The sequence below is a fragment of the Chlorocebus sabaeus genome, chromosome 13 (assembly GCF_047675955.1).
Source record: "Chlorocebus sabaeus isolate Y175 chromosome 13, mChlSab1.0.hap1, whole genome shotgun sequence".
NCBI lineage: Eukaryota > Metazoa > Chordata > Mammalia > Primates > Cercopithecidae > Chlorocebus > Chlorocebus sabaeus.
This window is the reverse complement of record NC_132916.1, coordinates 41,758,949-41,780,450: the sequence shown is the minus strand read 5'-3', so window position 1 is coordinate 41,780,450 and position 21,502 is coordinate 41,758,949. Positions and strand designations below refer to the sequence as shown.

General features: G+C 39.6%; 1 protein-coding gene across 2 annotated transcripts in view; it reads left to right on the top strand.

The window, feature by feature from the left end:
* The first annotated feature begins 1,911 nt into the window (after positions 1 to 1,911).
* The window catches only part of GOPC (golgi associated PDZ and coiled-coil motif containing), a 41,005-nt gene continuing 21,414 nt past the window's right edge, over positions 1,912 to 21,502 (top strand). Inside the window, exon 1 of one of the 2 annotated variants that reach the window (XM_008007230.3) lies at positions 1,912 to 2,438. In XM_008007230.3, the coding sequence (XP_008005421.1) occupies positions 2,154 to 2,438 (285 nt within the window). In that variant the 5' untranslated portion in view covers positions 1,912 to 2,153. The remainder of the gene's footprint in view (positions 2,439 to 21,502) is intronic. The other variant, XM_008007228.3, reaches the window with a different exon arrangement.

Here is a 21,502-nt window from a genome sequence, read left to right as displayed (position 1 = left end):
ATTGTGGTTCAATGTATTCTCCCCCTGCCCTGCTAATTTTAAATTATTTACTTCAAGTTCCTGAAAATGCGTTGCTAACTGTATTATGTGTAGATAAAGTGGCTGGGAGCTTGATAGCTGTAGCAATGATGTTTTTGCAAATATTGTAGATGAAAATAAATCTAATTTTGGAACAGAATGGGGAAAGATGCAAATTTTAGTTTTACATTATTTATTGTGTACTAAAACCTGTGTGAAGGTCCCTACTTGAGTCTAAGGTCAGGATCTCATGATCCATTTTGATTAGCTAAGTTTCCTCAAGCCAAAGGACTTTATTGCTTCATGCTAACCAGTCTGCCCTATAGTACAAAGACTGCAAAACTAAAATTGTGATTTCTTGCTCCTCAGTGGCCTTGCATCGGCGAAGGGCACACAGTGCAGGCTTTGGGTGGTGATTAACTGGAAGGGTCTGTCCCAAGAACAGATTACAGCAGACTGCATTCATCTAAACATGTTTCTAGGTAATGCAGGAGTTTCCACCAGCCTACTCTAATCACATAGGTTTCTCTTTCCCTTTCTAGGATTGTCTACCCTTGCAGTGGAAGTAGGCAGAATGTAAAGGGAAGAGTTGCTGAATACTTTTAAAGGCACTGAAAAATTCAAGTTAAAGTTATAGTTGAGAGTTAGTAGCCTCACTAGCCTGTCTTAACTTGAGTAAAGGTCATGTCTCATTCATTTTTGTGTCTTCAGTGTCGCAACAGAGTTCTGCATTCAATATGCTTGTAAATATATGAATTCACAATTTAGATTTTCTGAAATGTCACGTGTGGGAACGCCGTACGTTTTCAAATGTGCCAAATAACAAGGCTTCAGCCATGAATGGATCACATAAACTATGGTGATCCTATAAGAGTATATGCCATGCTTTTACTGTACCTTTTCTATGTTTAGATAAGCTTAAATACACAAATAGTTACCACTGTATTGTAATTGCCTACCGTATTCAGAATGGCAACATGCTGTACAGGTTTACAGCCTAAGAGCAATAGGCTACATCATACAGCCTGGGTGTGTAGTAGGCTATACTATCTAGGTTTGTGTTTAAATACACTCTAGGATGTTCCCTAGGGGATGATTAACCTAAGGACACATTCCTAAGAACATATCCCCATCTTAAGTGAAGCACTACTGTAGTTGCTTTTGAAATGTGTGACCTGGGGCGTATTAAGAGGAATACCGTGTGCCAAGAAGTGATGCTAAGAGTTTATCTTACAACTGGGTTAAGTAAAATTTGGAAACTTGGTTTCGAGGTTAACTAAGACATGTAAGGTGACACAGGTAGTATGTGACAGAGGGTAAGAACTGAACGTTCACCAGGTCTACCTGACTCTTATTAATCACAATACAAAAAGTTTTCTATTAATTCCGCAAAATCTGGTCAGCCGCTTCAATGCGCAGCGTTAGGCAGTCCACACCTGCAATTTGGGGTTGGTTTACCAAGAACAGCCAGTGTGTACACCCACTCCATCCTAACCAGGAACTGGAATCCAAAAGGTAAAACGTGGCTATTGCGCATGCTCACACCGCCCTTCCTTGCTCTTCCCCTCCCTGACCCTAGACGCCACCGCAGCAACTTTCTGGGAGGACTTTGGAATAGCTCCCGCCAACTGTTAAGTCAAACCGGCGGAAATCCTTCCTTTCTGCGACGTGGACACCTTTCTCATCCTCGGGCCTTTCCAACCAGGATGCAGAAACCACGCGGCTCCGTTTCTCAGGGATTCAAGCCGTAGTTTGCCAGTTGTTAATATGGCGGCTAACAGGCAGGTCCCAAGCTGAGGCCTTTCATAGGCCAAGGTCGCATCCTGGCCCCGCCCATTTTTTCCCTCCAGGCTGCGTCCGCCCAGCTCTTCGCTACGCATGCGCAGCGGGGGCAAGCTGGGAGGTGGGACAGACAGAATCTTCCGTGTGTCGCTGCCGCTGCCGCCTCAGCCTCAGCCTCAGCCTCGTTACTCCTGCGGTTCTGTGGCTGTGTTGCTGGCGTTAACGGCGCGAGGTGAAGGGAGGTGACGGAAGGTGCGCGCGCGCGCGGGGGCTCCCCTCAGTCCCAGCAGTTCCCTTCGTGCGGGTGGGGCGGCGAGGGTCTTCAGCAGTCGGGAGAGGCCCTTGACGGCGCCATGTCGGCGGGCGGTCCATGCCCAGCAGCAGCCGGAGGGGGCCCAGGGGGCGCCTCCTGCTCCGCCGGGGCCCCCGGCGGGGTATCCATGTTCCGGTGGCTGGAGGTGCTGGAGAAGGAGTTCGACAAGGCTTTTGTGGATGTGGATCTGCTCCTGGGCGAGATCGATCCAGACCAGGCGGACATCACTTATGAGGGGCGACAGAAGATGACCAGCCTGAGCTCCTGTTTTGCACAGCTTTGCCACAAAGCCCAGTCTGTGTCTCAAATCAACCACAAGCTGGAGGTGAGCCGTGGGCGCTGGCGGCTATGGCATCCAACCCCGGGCTGCCCGGTGGCGTCAGATCCCATTTAACGCTCCAGTGAAACGACCCTAGAAAACTGCCCACCGGGGCTTCCAAATGTGATGGGAGAGTGCATGTCTGTGTGTGCGAAGGAAAGGAGTGAGGTGAGGGTGGGGGACAAAAAGGGCCCTAGACCGACGCGTGAGTCTCCCCGGGGTACTGTCGTCCACCTTCCTAGTATCTCTCTGAGGAGGAAACTAATTACATACACTAGCCCCCCTTTTACGTGTTACATTAACAAACCTAACAAAGATTCTCTGTCATGAAAATACCGTAGGCCACCTTTTGACAATTGAGTTTTGCAGATCTACTTTCACATTGATAAACCGAATTTGTATATGTTCAGACAGATACAGCCCTGATTATTTTCATTTTAAATATTTCAGGTCAGCGCCTATTACTGCATACAGAGACATGCATAAACTATTTAGGGGAATCTGATCAAAGCTCTTAGGAAAATTTCGTGGTGCATAACGATAGTATCCTTGTCTCGGTTTACATCCATAGTTGGTCCTTAAATTACAGGCAGATACCTCCAGAGAGCTTCCTGCAATTATTGAAATTACTTCTGACATTGAGTTTTTATATGCTTGTACATTACTGTGTAATTTTCCAAAGTCTAGATTTATTTTTGAGAGAGTATAAAGCATCATTTGCTTTAATCTCTGATGCTGGGTGTGGGTGAGGGTGGAGTGGCTGTGATTCAAAAAAAAAAAAACAAAAAACTATCACGTTGTGCAGAAAATTTAAAAAGGGCATTATTACAATATTTATAAATCAAGATAGATTAACATTATTGCATAAAGAGTACTTTCTAACTAGGCAATTTAAGAGAATGGGTCTTTCTTTTCAAAAAGTATAATAGATAAAAATGGGATAATCAGTGATGTGCAAAACTCTTCGAACATTAGCTTTCCTAAGAAATCATTACTCGTTGTCATTGAGAGTGCCCATTGTATCTATATCAATATGAATGTCAGATAAACATCCTCTCCTTGCCTAGTGGTCAGCATTCTTTTTCTCCTATTAGCCATGAAGTATGTGGCATAATTAATCCTTGATTAACATAGGTGTACATATCCAAGAATTGTGGCTTTTCTCCACTGCAAGAACTGTTAATTTCTTCTATCCTTTTTGAAAAGATTAGAAAGTGCTAATATGAAGGTAATCACTTCTTACTGTAGGTAAATGAAAATATCTCTTGATTTCTTTATTAGTATTAATTTTCACAAGAAAGCTATTTTTCTGATTTCATTCTGATAGTGAAATTACATTTAATGTTTTATAGAAATAGTACTTTAACTTTATTTCATTTTATTTTATCTTACTGTATTTAAAAAAAAGAGAGATGGAGTGCTTTGTTGCCCAGGTTGGTCTTGAATTCCTGGCCTCAAGTGATCACCCTCCTGCCTCGGCCTCCCAAAGTGCTTTGATTACAGACATGAGCCACTGTGCCTGGTCATTAGTTCTCTATCTTTAAACAACAAAGATCAAAAGTAGCTTTTGCCACATGATATAATTTGAATGTGTCCCCCAAATTTCGTGTATGGGAAACTTAATCCCCAATGTGACAGTACTGAATCTCCAATGTGGGGCCTTTAACAGGAGAGTGGATTATGAGTACTCAGTTCTTATGAATGGATTAATCCACTCATAGATTGATTTGTTATTGGATTAATGGATGAATGAGTTATCATAGGAGTGTAAAAGTGGTGGCTTATAAGAAGAGGAAGAGAGACCTGAGTAAGCATGTTAGCATGCTCAGCCCCCTTGCCATGTGACACCCTGTGCTGCCTCCATACTCTGCACAGATCCCCTGCCAGCAAGAAGGCTCTCGACTTCTCGAGATCTGGCCCCTCGACCTTGGACTTCTCTGTCTCCATAACTGTAAGAAATAAATTCCTTTTCTTTACAAATTACCTAGTTTCTGGTATTCTGTTATAAGCAACAGAAAGTGGACTAAAACATCACATGAGAAATTTCATATCATTTACAACTGCAGTATCAACTGGGCATTAACAACTTTTTTTAAATGAAACAATATTTTATTTATTTTTAAAATGACCTAAGGAAACTTTAAACAGGGATTTTTTTTTTTTTTAAGTCAGATATAAAAATAGAAATTGGGAGGAAGGATAATTTTCTGAGTAGGAGGTTGTGCTCCATTTTTTTTTGTCTTTAAATATTGTAGATGAGTATTCAGAATTGTAATAAAATAGGCATGTTCTTTTTTCAGAAATTAAAATCACACATTCTGACTCTTATGTTGTGATTTAGGAGGTTGCATTATTTCTCAAAATAAGAAATGCTAGCATATCACAATGTGAGCATGTTTTTTAAACATGCTTGAAACACTTAATTTAAAGATCTTAGGAAAACGGGGAGGGGGAAAATCCTAATGATTTTTGTTTGTTTGTTTGTGTGTTTTGAGTTATAGTTGACTTATTTGTCTTTGATGTTACTGTGTACACATTTAGCAGCTTCTGCCGTTTTCGTGGAATCAATTGTGTATTGCTGTGGAAAGAGGTTCATTGTCAGCAGTGCCTTTCAAAGCAGACTTGCTGCTGTACCATCTATAGAATTTCAGTGGTTGCTCCATATATTGTTTGAAATCTTGAAACAATTTCTGTATTTTCTTGCCCTTTTTTACTTTTTAGTAAAAGGATTGAATTAGTTCTATTGTTTTAGTTATATGGACGTTAAGACATATTTGAGACCACTTATGGTTTGATATGACAAATGTGGTGACGTTCAGTGGTTTCAGAGGTTAATACCTTAAATCATATTGCTATAATAAAATATTTTTATATAATGAAGAAACACCTCCAATTTGGGTAATTTGTAATGTATTTAACATTAAACACTATGTTTATTATTAAAATATTAAATTTTGCTGCAAAAAAAATCATAGGTTACTTTTTTACTTGAATAGGCTATTAGGGCTATTCTTTTTTGTTTTTATTTGACATAATAATCGTACCTGTTTAGGGGGCACAGTGTAGTATTTGGATACACATAATGAATAATGGTCAAATTAGGGTAATTAGCATATCCATCATCTCAAACATTATTCATGTTAGAAACAATTCAAAACCTTCTCTTCTAGCTGTTTGAAAATATACATTAAGCTACTATTAACTGTCATCATCTTACAGTGTTATAGAATGCTAGAACTTTTTCCTTCTATTTAGCTTTAATTTTGTTAACCTTGGAGTCCCCAACCTTGGGCTGTGGACCAGTACTGGCCCCTGGCTTCTTAGGAACTGGCTGCACAGCAGGAGGTGAGCAGTGGGCGAGAAAGCATTACAGCCTGAGCTCTGGCTCCTGTGAAATCAGCGGTGGCACTAGATTCTCATATAGATTCTTATAGGAGCACAAACCCTGTTGTGAACTGCACATGTGAGGTATCTAGGTTGCCTGCTTCTTATGAGAGTATAATGTCTATTGTTGAAACCATCCCCACGCCATCCTGTGGAAAAATTGTCTTCCACAAAACCAGTCCCTGGTGCCAAAAAGGTTGGTGACCACTGTGTTAACCAACATATTCCTACCTGCCTCACCCTTCCCAACTTAGAGTAACCACTGTTCTATTCTCTACTTCTATGAGATCAACTTTTTTTTTCTTTTCTTGAAACGGGGCCTCACTCTGTTACCCAGTCTGGAGTGCAGTGGTGCGATCATAGCTCACTGTGGCCTCCAACTCCCAGCTCCGTTGATCCTGCTGCTTCAGCTTCCCAAGTAGCTAGGAGTACAGGCATGAGCTACTATACTCAGCTAATTTTTCTATTTTTTCTTTTTTAGAGATGGGGTTTACCATGTTGCTTAGGCTGGTCTGGAACTCCTGGGCTCAAGAGATCCTCCTGCCTCAACCTCTCAAAGTCTGGTATTACAGGTGTGGGCCACCATGCATGATGGATCAATTTTTTAACTTCTACATTTGAGTGAGAACATACATTATGTATCTTTCTGTGTCTTGCTTATTTTACTTAAAGCCCTCCATGCTCATCCATGTGGTTTTGAATGCAGGATTTCATTCTTTTTTATGGCTGAGTAGTATTCCTTTGTGTACATATACCACTTTATTTTTATTTTTATTTTTAAATTATTTATTTATTTATTTATTTTGAGACAGAGTCTCGTTCTGTTGCCCAGGCTGGAGTGCAGTGGCACTATCTTGACTCACTGTAAGTTTCACCTCCCAGGTTCACACCATTCTCCTGCCTTAGCCTCCTGAGTAACTGGGACTACAGGCGCTCACCACCACGCCTGGCTAATTTTTTGTATTTTTAGTAGAGACGTGGTTTCACCATGTTAGTCAGGATGGTCTCCATCTGCTGACCTCGTGATCCACCCACCTCGGCCTCCCAAAGTGCTGGGATTACAGGCGTCAGCCACCATGCCCAGTCCCACTTTTTTTTTGTTGTATCTGTTCATCTGTTGTGGAAATATAGGTTGCTTCTGTATCTTGGCTATTGTGAATAGTGTTACAATAAACATGGGAGTGCACATATTGTTCAACATACTGATTTCCTTTTTAGGGGGCTTATATACCTAGTGTATATGTTCTGTTTTTAGTTTTTTGAGAACATAGTTTACATCTTAAAATTATAAATGATACCCATGTGACTGCTTTTTGCCATAGCAATATTTAGGAAGAGTCATATCTGAGGAGAATGGAATAGCAGAGAATATCAGTGTATTTTGACATGGGGCCATTTCAAATTGCTCACATCTCTCATAGTTTCCACCTGCTTGTGAATTTTTGCTGTAGTGAGCCACTTGATAATGGCTATGCTGGAATTACAGGCATTGACTGGAATAGTACTAGCACTGTGGAAGAAACAAAAAAGAAAAGAAACTTTTTATCTGAAGAATGTGCCCACTTTCACCACTTCTATTCAGTGTAGTACTAGAAGTCCTAGCCAGAGCAATCAGACAAGAGAAAGAAATAAAGGATATACAAGCGGATAAAGAAGAAGTCAGACTGTTGCTGTTTGCTGATGACATGATAGTATACCTAGAAAACCCTAAAGACTCATCCATAGAGCTCCTAGAACTGGTAAATCAGTTCAGCAAAGTTTCACGATACAAAATTAACATACACAAGTCAGTAGCTCTGCTATATACCAACAGTGACCAAACTGAGAATAAAATCAAGAACTCAACCACTTTTATAAGACCTGCAAAAAAAATAAAATACTTTGGAATATACTTAACCAAGAAGGTGAAAGACCTATACCAAGAAAACTATAAAACATTGCTGAAAGAAATCATAGGTGACACAAACAAATGGAAACACATCCCATGTTCATGAATAGGTAGAATCAATATTGTGAAAGTGACCATACTGCCAAAAGCAATCTACAAATTCAATGCAATTCCCATCAAAATACCACTATCATTCTTCACAGAACTAGAAAAAACAATCCTAAAATTCGTATGGAACCAAAAAGAGCCCACATAGCCAAAGCAAGACTAAGCAAAAAGAACAAATCTGGAGGCCTTACGTTACCCGACTTCAAACTGTACTATAAGGCCAAAGGCACCAAAACAGCATGACATTGGTATAAAAAAAGACACATAGACAAATGAAACAATAGAGAATCTGGACATAAAGCCAAATACTTACAGTCAACTCATCTTTGACAAAGCAAACAAAAACATAAAGTGAGGAAAGGAACCGTTTTCAACAAATGGTGCTGGAACAATTGGCAAGCCACATGTAGAAAAATGAAACTGGATCCTCCTCTCACCATATACAAAAAAAAAACTCAAGATGGATCAAAAACTTAAATCTAAGACCTGAAACCATAAAAATTCTAGAAGATAACATTGGAAAAACCCTTTTAGATATTGGCTTAGGCAAAGACTTCATGACTAAGAACCCAAAAGCAAACACAACAAAAAGATAAATAGATGGGACTTAATTAAACTAAAAACTTTGTGCACAGAAAAAGACATAATCAGAGTAAACAGACAACCCACAGAGTAGGAGAAAATCTTCACAATCTGTATATCTGACAAAGGACTAATATCCAGAGTCTACAAGGAACTCAAGGAAAAACAAACAATCCCATCAAAAAAGAGGGCTAGGGACACGAATAGATAATTCTCTAAAGAAGATATACAAATGGCCAGCAAACATGAAAAAATGCTCAACATCACTAATGATGAGGGGAATGCAAATCAAAACCGCAATGCAATACCACCTTACTCCTGCAAGAATGGCCATAATAAAGTAATAATAATAATAATAGATATTGGCACGGATGTGATGAAAAGGGAACACTTTTACACTGTTGGTGGGAATGTAAACTAGTACAGCCACTGTGGAAGACAGTGTGGAGATTCCTGAAAGAACTAAAAGTAGATCTACCATTTGATCCAGGAATCCCACTCCTGGGTATTTACCCAGAGGAAAAGAAGTCATTATACGAAAAAGATACTTGCACACACATGTTTATACCAGCACAACTCACAATTGCAAAAATAGGGAACCAGCCCAAATGCCCATCAATCAATGAGTGGATTAAAAATATATATATATATACAGACACCATGGAATACTACTCAGTCATAAAAAGGAATGAAATAGTGGCACTTGCAGCAACGTGGGTGGAATTGATTGGAGACCATTATTCTAAGTGAAGTTACTCAGGAATGGAAAACTAAATGTATGTTCTCACTCATGGGAGCTAAGCTAGGAGGATGCAAAGGCATATGAATGATACAATGGACTTTGGGGATCTGGAGTAAAGGGTGGGAAGGGGATGAGGGATAAAATACTACACACTGGATACAGTGTACACTGTTCAGGTGATGGGTGCACCAGGATCTCAGAAATCACCACTAAATAACTTATTCATGTAACCAAACACCACCTGTTCCCCAGACACCTATTGAAAGAAAACAAAAAATAAAAACAAACAAAAAAAACCCTGAGTTCCTTTCCATTGTCAGGCCCAGAGAGGCATTGGAATGAAACCACAGTTATGGCACTCTCTTTTGACCTAAGTAGTTATCTCTTGAAGCCACCTTCTATGTAGGATTTAGACTAACTGACGCCAAGTAGTCATAAAATACCATATGCTGGACACCATAAGTCATACCTTATAGTGCAACAATGAATAGTCAGTCACTAATCAGTGATTGTAAACCAGTGAGAATTCTTATCAAGCGACTTTGTGTCTGCTTTGTTCCTTTTTCCCTTTAAAATCTGCTTGTAACTCAGGTGCCAGAGCACTCCCCAGGCATCTGGGAAATATGTGTTGGGTAGCTGTCCTCATTTTGGCTCAGGTAAACTAAAGTATGTTTTGTGCCTCAGCCTTTTCCTTTTAGGTTTACAGTAGGAATAGTAATAGTAGCAGTAGTAGGCGTGTTGGAATACAAAGGTTGTGAACCAATGCTTTAAAAAACCCACCTCTGCCTTGAAATAGTGTTCTGCCTTTTACTCCTTTTTTTAAAGTAACAGCACAATACACCTTCTGTCACATCCTCCTTTCCCTCAGCAATTGCTCCATTAGTATCTCTTTGAAGTGATTTACTATTTATAGCCATCAGTAGAGAAACTTTTAACTTTGATCTAGAGCCACAATGATAATGAACTCGTGATATGCTGGTCTCTTTGCTGCTTTAAATCTGTCCTGTTTTTAAACAGGCTGTTTTGCAACATTGAAGCTGAAGTTTAGTATTGATCCAGTATGCACTTATGAACATGAATTATGTGCCACATGCTGTATTGGGCACTTGGGATACAATGGAGAGCAAAAAAGGATTGCAGTCATGGCTTTTACGGAGTTTGGATTATGTTGGAGGAATTTGTTGGAAGAATAATCATGTAAATGAGAAATTGCAACTTTGATGAATACTGTGAAAGGTACATAAGAGTAATGAGACCCTATTTTGGGATGTCAGTGAAGGCTTCCCTGAGGAAGTTATTGAGCTAAGACATAAAAGAATTATATGTGAATAGGAATTGAATTAAGCTAAGAAATAGGAATGCCATTCAACATTGCAGTAGAGGGAATGGGAAGTGAAAAGCACCTGTGATGGGCAAGCGCATAGTGTATTTGAAGATTCGAGAGACAGTTGGTATGTGTTACAAGAGAAGAGGGCAAAAGAAGCCAGATGCAAGATAAGTTTGAGCAGACAGGGAGGGACTGTTCTACATGGCTTTATAGGCCATGCAAAAATATTTGGGGCTTTGTCATAATCGTGGGAAGACTTTTAAACCAGTTTGTAGCCTTGGATATGAAGTTAGAACAGTTTGCTCTGGCTATGGTATGGAGAAAGTTGGGGAGAATGACATGAATGAATGCAGAAAATTGTTTAGAAGGTTTCTGTTTATGTGAGATTATGATAGTGTGGAGTAAGATAATGGAGGTAGGGGAAAGTATTCAGAACAAGAGTGACTGGAGAGGTAAAAATAAAAAAAAACCTAGAGATGGATTGCAATAGAGGGATGAGGGAGTTCAGGAGAAATCCAAGTGACAATCTTGTGCAGCTGGTTGCCTGAATAGATAGATGAATGTGTTAGATTATTAGCAATAACAACATTGCCAACTTTATTGATCAATTACTATGGGCCAAGCTCTCTTCTGAGTCTTTTACATAGCCTGATTCATCCAATTCTCACGACAGTCCTATGAGACAGGTTTATTAGTATGGTTATTCCAACTTTACAGGGGTTAAGTAAGAGGCCTGAGGCTACGGAGCTAGAGAAATCAGTCTCTGCACAAACACATATTTATGTCTGATGGGGGATGGAGGAGGTGGAGAAAAAAGCAGACAGAAAGAGTGAGTGTGGCTGAATAGATACAAGAAGTGAGAGTGTAGGGTACAAGGGAGGTTTTGTTTTCATTTTGTTTTTAAATAAAAACAAATAAAACATAAGTCTCTGAGAAGCATCTACTTGAGAGAAAAGCGAAATATAGAAAAAGAGTGGGGTAATTAATATTAGTAAGATTTGTAATAACAGCTACTTAGAAGGCAGAGAGAATGAGAGTGGACAGTAGGAGGTTGTGGAAGTTTTTGTTTGATGGCTTTTTTTTTTTTTTCTCTCTGTAAAATAGGAGCCCAGGTCAGTTGCTGAAAGTAGGTGAGAGTAAGAGCATGAGGCTAGTAGAAGAGGTTTGAAATAGTTATGGAAGAGTGGGAGAGCCAGTTGGCCAGAGAAACAGGACTGCCAGGCATTGTTGAGGACCGGCTTGGGATTAGTTATCATAAAGTATGGTGCAACCGGGCTGTACTATTGTGTGACTTTCTTTAGCAATGCATATCGGTTTAGGTACAGGCACAGTATTGAGAGTAATAACTAGGTTCATTCAATGTTATAGCAAAGGAGTTTGTTATAGACAAGTGTGTTATTGAAGTGAAAAGTGGTAACAGGGCTTATGAAAAGGAGATAAATTGAAGACTAAGGAAGGAGAATTGACAGGATTTGATAATTATGTAGATGCAGAAGATAAGAGAAAGGGTTAAGGATAACACCAGATTTCTGTTTGGGAAATGTATTGATCAGGATCTGTAGTGGGTTGAATTGTATCCCTCCAAAATTCATATCCACCCAAAACCTCAGAACATGACCTTATTTAGAAAGAGGGTCTTCGCAGGTGTAATTATGTAAAGATGGAGATAAAATTGTAGTGGATTAGAGGGAGCCCTAAATCTAATGAAAGTGTGCTGATAGGAGACAGAAAAGGCCACACACAGAAACAGAGAAAGAAGGCTATGTGATGATAGAAACAGAGATTGGAGTGATGTATCTATAAGCCAAGGGATGCCAGTGATTGCCAACAGCACCAAAAGCTAGGAGAGAGGCACAGGATCTCCAGAAAGAGCCAGCCCTGTCAAACTTGTAGCATCCTGAAATGTGAAAGAATAAATTTTTGTTGTTTTAAGCCACCACGTTTGTGGTAATTTTTTTTTTTTTTTTTTGGACAGAGCCTCACTCTGTTGCCCAGGCTGGAGTGCAGTGGCACAGTCTTGACTCACTGCAACCTCTGCCTCCTGGGTTCATGCAGTTCTCCTGCCTCAGCCTCCCAAGTAACTGGGATTACAGGCACCAGCCACCATGCCTGGCTAATTTTTATATTTTTAGTAGAGACAGGGTTTCACCGTGTTGGCCAGGCTCATGTTGAACTCCTGACTTCAAGTGATCCTCCTGCCTTGACCTCCCAAAGTGCTAGGATTACAGGCGTGAGCCACTGTGCCCAGTCTTGTGCTAATTTTTTGTAACAGCCCTAGGAAGTTAATACATTACTATTTATTGAAGTAAGGAATACAGGAAAAAGAGGAGCAGGTCTGGGAAAGATAATGAGATAAGATTAGGATATTCTGCATAATTAAGGTCCTTATGCTTTTTGCGTATTCCTAACCTAGTCTCTTAATTATTATTCCCTCCAAACCATCCTTTTGTTGCCTGATCATTCTAGAGTGATTCATATTAGTAGTTTGTATTTAAAAAGACGAATCTGATTCTGTCATTCTTCTTTCTGTATCTCTCTAAAATTCAAATTATTTGGCCCAGTGATCAGTGTGCCTGTCTGTGTCTCCTTATCTCTTATCACCACTTGTAAGCTGCTTTTGCCTCAATAAAACTGGTCTATTTGCAGTTCTCTAAATAGGTCTTGCTCTTTTATGGCACCTGTACTTTCACATAGGCTTTGGTGTATAATGTATTCTCTGTACCCTTTGTCTACAGTATCAAACACCCACTCATCTTTCAAGACTCCACTTACATCACCATCTCAGTGAGGGCTTTCCTTACTCTACTCCTCTCTGCTCTTTATAGGCAGAGGCTGCCCTAAGCCCTTAAACTTACTTGTACTGTTAGATTTGTTACATTGTACTATAATTAGCAGTTACCACATCTTTCTACCTCTAGAATGTAAGCTGTTTGAAGGTCCGAACCATGTTTTAGGGGAAATAATTTGAACCATCAAATGCTTTGTGAAGCTGATTTAGAAGGTAGCATTATCTTTTTGTGAACCTATTTTGGTTTCTAGGAGCTTTTTGTTTGTTTTTTGTATTTTTTGCTTCTGTGCTCCCAAAACACATTGCTGAGTAATTCCTTTGGTATAGATATCAGATTGGTTTATACATGGATTACAGAATTGGTATTTGGCCCCTTTTTAAAATTAAAAATTTGGGGCCGGGTGCTGTGACTCATGCCTGTAATCCCAGCACTTTGGGAGACTGAGGTGGGCAGATCACCTGAGGTCGTGAGTTTGAGATCAGCCTGGCTAACGTGGTGAAACCCCATCTCTACTAAATATACAAAATTTGCTGGGTGTGGTGTCACATGCCTGTAATCCCAGCTACTCGAGAGGCTGAGGCAGGAGAATTGGACCTGGGAGGTGGAGGTTGCAGTGAGCTGGGATCGTGCCACTGCACTCCATCTTGGGCAATAGAGTAAGACTCTGTCTCAAAAAAAAAAATTGGAAGTTTGAAACTGATGTGTTAAATACCAGCCATTTTGATCTAGTTACTCCCTATCTCACCTGTCAGGTGTTTTCATATCTCACCTTTCCCTTTCCACTCCCTGTATTAGCAGATCTCCATTCCAAACTCAGAGAACTTCTTTCTGACTGCCTCCCTTTACCTCTTTTTGAATTGGTACATCACATATGTCTTTCAAATAGTGAATAGTGCTTACCACACTTTGCATCACAATTGGAAATGTAATCTTTTTATCTTTTTTTTTTTTTTTTTTGAAACAGGGTCTCACTCTGTTGCCCAGGCTGGAGTGTAGTGACACGATCATGGCTTACTGCAGCCTTGACCTCCCGGGCTCAAGTGATCTTCTGACCTCAGCCTCCTGAGTAGCTGGGAGTACAGCCATATATCACCATGCCCAGCTAATTCTTTGTAATTTTTGTAGAAACAGGGTCTCACTATGTTGCCCAGGCTGGTCTCGATCTCCTAAGCTCAAGCAATCCACCAGCCTTGGGCTCCCAAAGTGCTGGGATTATAGGTGTGAGCCACCATGCCCAGCCTGGAAATATATTCTTAGTTTTTCCTAATAGATAGGGAACTTCTAGAATCCATGTCTTATTCATCTTTTTGTCCCCAGATTGTGGTATACAGTGAGTACTCAGTGTTTATTTGAATGAATGAATTTTTTGAAACACATCTGGTGTTCTGCTATAAATCTTCAAAGATTACCCACAATCATTCTGTAATATAGGCTTCATGAGAGCTAGGATGAAGCTAGGTATCTGTCTTGTTGACTCTATATTCACGTGTACAGTGCCTGCCCCATTGCTGAAAGACTGATCTGCAGGTTCATTTATTCCCCTGGTATGTAATTCACAAGCATATAATTTGTGAGTTAATATTTCATGGTATCTTATTTTGGGAAAAAATTGAAACTGATTGAAAATAACTTTAAACATTAAATAGGAATATTGAGTATGGATTTAGTACTTGTGATATTCCTAAAATATTGGGTAGATTGATTCTCCTCCCCACCCCATCTCCAGTTTGATCATAGAGCAACTGAGGGCTTTGAAATGAAAATGGAAACATTTTTGATTGATTGGATCTTCATTTGAGGTTTACAGCAAATTACTTGTCACATGTATCTACTGGTTTCCATTTCACATCCCCCAACTCAGTTCATTCATGTTGTCTCTCATATTACACATAACTGCCTTTAAAAAAAAACATTAGGGCCGGGTACAGTGGCTCACACCTGTAATCCTAGCACTTTGGGAGGCCAAGGCGGGCGTTATCACCTGAGGTTAAGAGTTCGAGACCAGCCTGACCAACATGGTGGAAACCCGTCTCTACTAAAATTAAAACATTTGCCAGGCATGGTGGTGCATACCTGTAATCCCAGCTCCTGGGGAGGCCGAGGCAGGAGAATCGCTTGAACCCGGGAGGTGGAGGTTGCAGTGAGCCGAGATCACACCATTGTACTCCAGCCTGAGCAACAAGAGCGAAACTCCATCTCAAAACAATAAATAAAAATAAATAATTAATTTAAAAACATAAATTCATCAATTGCTTTTTGAATAAAATTCAAACTCTTAATTTTGGCAGACAGGCTCTGCATGATCTGACCTTTGGGTATCCCTCCTATGATATATTGTTTTTTTTTTTTTCAGACGGAGTCTCACTCTGTCTCCCAGGCTGGAGTGCAGTGGTGCAATCTCGGCTCACTGCAAGCTCTGCCTCCCGGGTTTGCGCCATTCTCCTGCCTCAGTCTCCCGAGTAGCTGGGACTACAGGCGCCGGCCACCACGCCCAGCTAATTTTTTGTGTTGTTAGTAGAGACGGGGTTTTGCCATGTTAGCCATGATAGTCTTGATCTTCTGACTTTGTGATCCGCCCACCTTGGCCTCCCAAAGTGCTGGGATTACAAGTGTGAACCACCGCGCCCGGCCCCTATGATGTATCTTACCATTCTTTCGTCTTACTCTATATCAAGCTTGTCCAACCCACAGCCTATGGGCTGCATGTGGCCCAGGACAGCTTTGAATGCAGCCCAACACAAATTCGTAACTTTCTTAAAACATTATGAGATTTTTTTTTTGCATGATTTGTTTTCTTCTTTTTAATTTTAACTCACAGCTATCATTAGTGTTAATGTATTTTGTGTGTGGCCCAAGACAATTCGCCCAGTGTGGCCCAGGAAAGCCAAAGATTGCCTACCCCTACTCTATATGGTGTAGCCACATGAGCCTTTTTTCAGGTCTAAGTCAAGGTTCTCAAACTTTTTGGTTCCTGGACCCCTTTGCATTCTTACAAATTTTAAGAACCCCAAAGAACTTTTTTTTTTAAATGTAGGTTATATGTATAAATATATAAATACACAAAATATAAAAAAAGTATAAATGTAGAATTTACTGTATTAGAAATTAAAGTGAGAAAACTTTATTACATCATTTAAAAATAACTACAATAAACTCATTACATGTTAATATAAATGATTTTAAATTAAAACGTAATTATATTTTCTAAAACCAAAAAATGTTTTAGAAGAACAGCATTGTTTTATATTTTTTCAAACCTTTAAATTCCTGGCTTAATAGAGGATAACTCATGCCTGTAATCCAGCACTTTGGGAGGCTAAGGCGGGCAGATCACTTGAGGTCAGGAGTTCAAAATCAGTCTGGCCAACACGGTGAAACCCCATCTCTTCTAAAAATACAAAAATTAGCTGGGCGTGGTGGAGGGCACTGGTAATCCCAGCTACTCAGGAGGCTGAGGCAGGAGAATCGCTTGAATCCAGGAAGTGGAGGTTGCAGTGAGCCAAGATCATGCCACTGCACTCCAGCCTGGCCTGGGTGACAGAGCAAGACAATGTCTCAAAAAAAAAAAGTTTGCTGAGGCCTCCCCAGCCATGCTTCCTATACAGCTTGTGGAACCATGAGCCATTTAAACCTCTTTTGTTTAAAATAATAGTATTTATAAATTACCCAGTCCCAGGTATTTCTTTATAGCAGTGCAGACTAATACAGAGGCCAAGGTGGGAACATCGCTTTAGACTAGGAGTTCAAGACTAGCCTGAGCAACATAGTGAGACCTAGCTTTACAAAAAAATTTAAAAATGACCATGTACTCCTATAGTCCTAGCTACCCAGGAGGCTGAGGTGGGAGGATTATTTCTACTCAGGAGTTCTAAGGCCCCAGTGAGCTGTGATCATGCCATTGCAGCCCAGCGTGAAAAACACAGTGAGACCTTGTCTCAAAAAAAAAATAAATAAACTAAAACAAAACATCGACAGCAACAAAAACTGCAAGTGCATAGCAGTAAAGACTACAATGACTACTGTTGGAGTTTGGTGCCACTGCATTGACTTGTACTAAAATCCCAACATTTTACTCATCATTACTTTTGTACTTTCAGTATGTCAACATAGTGAAAAAGACAGATAATGTTTTATTATAATGAAAATAGTTTTGACCTTTCAGATCCCCTGAAAATGTCCCATAGACCTTGGAACCTGCTGCTTTAGTAATAACCAAAACTCTTCCCAGAAGAATAGTCATACACTCCCACTCTGCTAATTATTTTAGTTTCTTTCATACAGCTCATTACAATTTGTAGTTATATATATATATTGTTTGGGGAGGGTTGGTTATTTTAAGAAATGGAGGTTTTGCTGTGTTGCCCAGACTGGCCTCAAACTCTGGGTTCAAGTGATCCTCCTGCCTTAGCTTCTCTAGTAGTTATGTACACCTGGTTTACTGGCTTTTTAATGACCATGGTGAAGTTACCTAACCTCTCTGTACTTCAGTTGTCATATCTGGATAAAAAGTGCATCTCTCAGAGTATGTTATGAGGATTACATTTGCTTGTCTAGACCGTAGAATGTTATTTTTTGGGGGAGAACTAATGGCAGATGAAATTAGTGGTCATTATGGTTGGATAGAAAATATAAACAGATACAGCTTTCTCACAGAACTTTCATAGACCAGATGACTGCTTTAATAGCTGACTTTAAGTAAGGAGGAGTATTATTTCCTGTCTTGAAGGATGGCAGAGATTTTCAATTTGACCTTTGAGTATATATTTCTTTGAGTATATTTGTCATAGTCTTGTGTTTTAGAATAAGACTCATTAGATTTCTGTGATTTTGACCACCTCAAGCACATAGAGGAGAGAAAAAATAGAGGGAGATTTTTTATAATAAAATGAATGAGTTAAATTAAATGATATTTTGAAGGTGTACAAGAAAAAGAATGGATCAAAATGGCTTTCATTAGTTACATTTTCTTCTTGACTTTTGTCACAAGAGAAAAGTCTTATGAAGAATGGTTCTACCTCTGTTGTCTGTCAGGTAGCTTAGGATCTTTTATATAAGAATCTCTGTTCCTAGCACTTTGGGAGACTGAGGCATGCAGATCACGAGGTCAGGAGATCGAGACCATCCTGGCTAACACAGTGAAACCCAGCCTCTACTAAAAATACAAAAAATTAGCTGGGTATGGTGGCGGGCGCCTTTAGTCCCAGCTAAGTCCAGAGGCTGAGGCAGGAGAATGGCGTGAACCTGGGAGACGGAGCTTGCAGTGAGCCGAGATCACACCACTGCACTTCAGCCTGGGTGACAGAGTGAGACTCCATCTCAAAAAAAAAAAGTCTCTGTGATGCATTCTTTTAAAAGTTTAGTTTCAGGAAAAAAGACAGTTTTGCCAGATAAAATGGAATTGTTTGCTTCCTTTAATGAGAAAAGGGAATTTATATAATCTGTAAAGATTCTCTTATTAATTGGAAGATCAGTTTACTATATTAAATTTAATATAGTACTCAATAACTAATACATTAGTATTTTTTATAGTGTGATCCTGCCATCTCTATATGATTTTTATTTTTTACATTTTTGTTTTTCTGACTATATGAGAAAAGTAGATGGATGTCTACGATAAATTTGGGATACTGGCACTAAATGGTATAATTGCTAGAGATTTAAATTCCAATCTGTACTTTCATCCTAAATTGCATTTTAAAACATAAAGAGAATACAGATATTTAAAAGGTGATTACTTTTTGTACACATACTTTAAAACAAAAGGTGTAGAAGCAGTTATAGGTAGATGTGACATAATATTTACATCTTTATCAGCAGCTTTTTGTGCTATAGTTCATTATAGTTAAATTGCCATGTGAAGTCAATTATTTTCTTTGTAATTCCTAAACAACTTGGGGAATGTGTGCTTTGTTTGCTTGCATATCTGTACCTGCATCTGTTCCTGTTTGCATGCCTGCAGGTATGTCTGTGTATTCATGCCTGTGTATGCTCACGAGTACCAGTGCCTATCTGTGTGCATGTGTAGGAGTATGGGGTGTGTGTATGAGGTTCAGAATCCCCTGTTTAGTTAAAGCTTTGTGTAGTTCTGATATTTGGGGAATGTGCTATGATTTGGAGCTCATGGACTATATCTTCCCCATTTTTTTTTATTATTGCCAGAATTACAATGGATGTCAGGAGGAGGTCTGAGTTTTAATACCATGCAATTTGTAATTTGGGGCATCTCACATAATCTCTTAGGTCTCAGTTTCTTCATGTGTAAAATACAGATGTTTTAGGTTGTTAACTTGGACCTTCTAAAATTTTATCAAAAGAGCTCTATGGCATGCTAAAAGTAATGAGTGAGCTGGATCCAATTTGCCTGCTGTGCAACTTGATGTTCACAAATTTCTTGGCTTAGTTTGCTCCTCCTTCAAAACATGAGGCTTTTGAGGGGTGCTTAAGGTAAAATAACGGGGTATTTATCCATAAGACAGTTAAAAAAAACCTTCTTATATTTAAAATGAAAATTGTGCAGTTGTTGTGTATTCTTAGAAAATAATACACATAGAGGATTAAAGTTTAGGCAAGTGGATTAATAGGAAACTCTGAATAAAAAAATTACTTTGATTTTGGTGCCCAACCTCCAGGGAGTGAAGAAGGCTTAGAGTTAAGTTGATCACCGGTAGCCAGTGTTTTAACCAGTTATGCCTCTTGTGTTAATTTGTTTTTGTGTCACTATAAAGAAATATCAAACGGGGATAATTTATAAAAATTTTAATTGGCTTAGCTCTGCAGGCTGTATAGGCAGCATGATGCCAGCATCTTCTGGTGAGGTCCTCAGTGAGCCTACAGTCATGGTGGAAGGCGAAGGGGGAGCAGATGGATCACATGCAAGAAAAGAAGCAGGAGTGAGGTGGGGAAGGTTGCAGACTTTCCAACAACCAGATCTTGCATGAACTGAGTGAGAATTCAGTTACCACCAAGGGGATGGTGCTAAACCATTCATGAGGAATTTACCCCACGATCCATCCAGTCACTTCTCACCAGGCCCCATCTCTAACATTGGGAATCACATTTCAACATGAGATTTGGAGGGGACAGATACCCAAACCAAATCACCTGTGTAGTGAAGCCTCCATAAAAACCTAAAAGGACAGGGTTAGGAGAGCTTCTGGATAGATGAACACATGGAGGTTTGTGGAGGGTGGTGCCCCCAGGGAAGGCATGGAGGCCTCATGTCCCTTACCCCAGTCCTTGTTCTGTGCATCTCTTTATCAGTATCCTTTGTAATATCCTTCATAATGAAATGGTAAATGTGCTTCCATGAGTTCTATGAGCTGCTGCAGCAAACTAATTGAACCGAAAAAGGGAAATGTGGGAACCCCAACTTGAAGCCATTCAGTCAGGACTTCTGGAAGCATAAACTTGCAACTAGTGTCTGAAAAGAATGGGGCAGTCTTGTGGGACAGAGCCCTCAATCTGTGGGATCTGACAGTATCTCCAGGTAGATAGTGTCAAAATTGAATTGGAGGACACCCAACTGATGTCTGCTGCAAAATTGATTGCTTGTTTGTTGGTGGAGTGAAATCCCCCACATTTGGTCACAGAAGTTTCTGTGATGATTGTTGTGGAATGAGAGAATGGGAAAAACACTTTGAGGTTGTAGTTGTTTTCCCACTAATCCAAAGAAACCTTTCTGATAAATCTATTCCTGGGAGTGAGCTGAAATCATTGGAGTAGCTTTGGTTAAAGGTCTGGTACTGAGCATAGAATATATTTGATAGCAGAACAAAGACTATTAGAGTTAAAGATGATGGAATAATATTGAATGCTATAGGCACTGCAATATAGATTTTGTTTTCAATTCTCAAAATGGGAGAAGAGTATTCTTAAAATGTGAAATAAGCTTGATGATCACTCATAGTTATTAGCTGGGAATCGAAGGGTAACATTTTGTTAAATGTTTGAGAAGAGTGAGGGAAGTGAGATGTTAATTAGCTAATTTCATGACTGCTTGTAGAAGGGATAATACCTTAAAGATAATACCTTAAAATATAGTCAAAAGAGGAAATTAGGATATAATGTCACAGTAATCATTAGAGCAAACATACAGAGCTTCCAGAAGATTAAAAAAAAAAAAAGTACATTTCTAAAACCACCAAAGAGAGCAATGAAGACTTTACATGTGTGTTATGTTATATGCAAACATAACATGGCAAATAGGATGAAAGGTTAAAATAAGAGATCAGACAAAATTATACTGAGTAA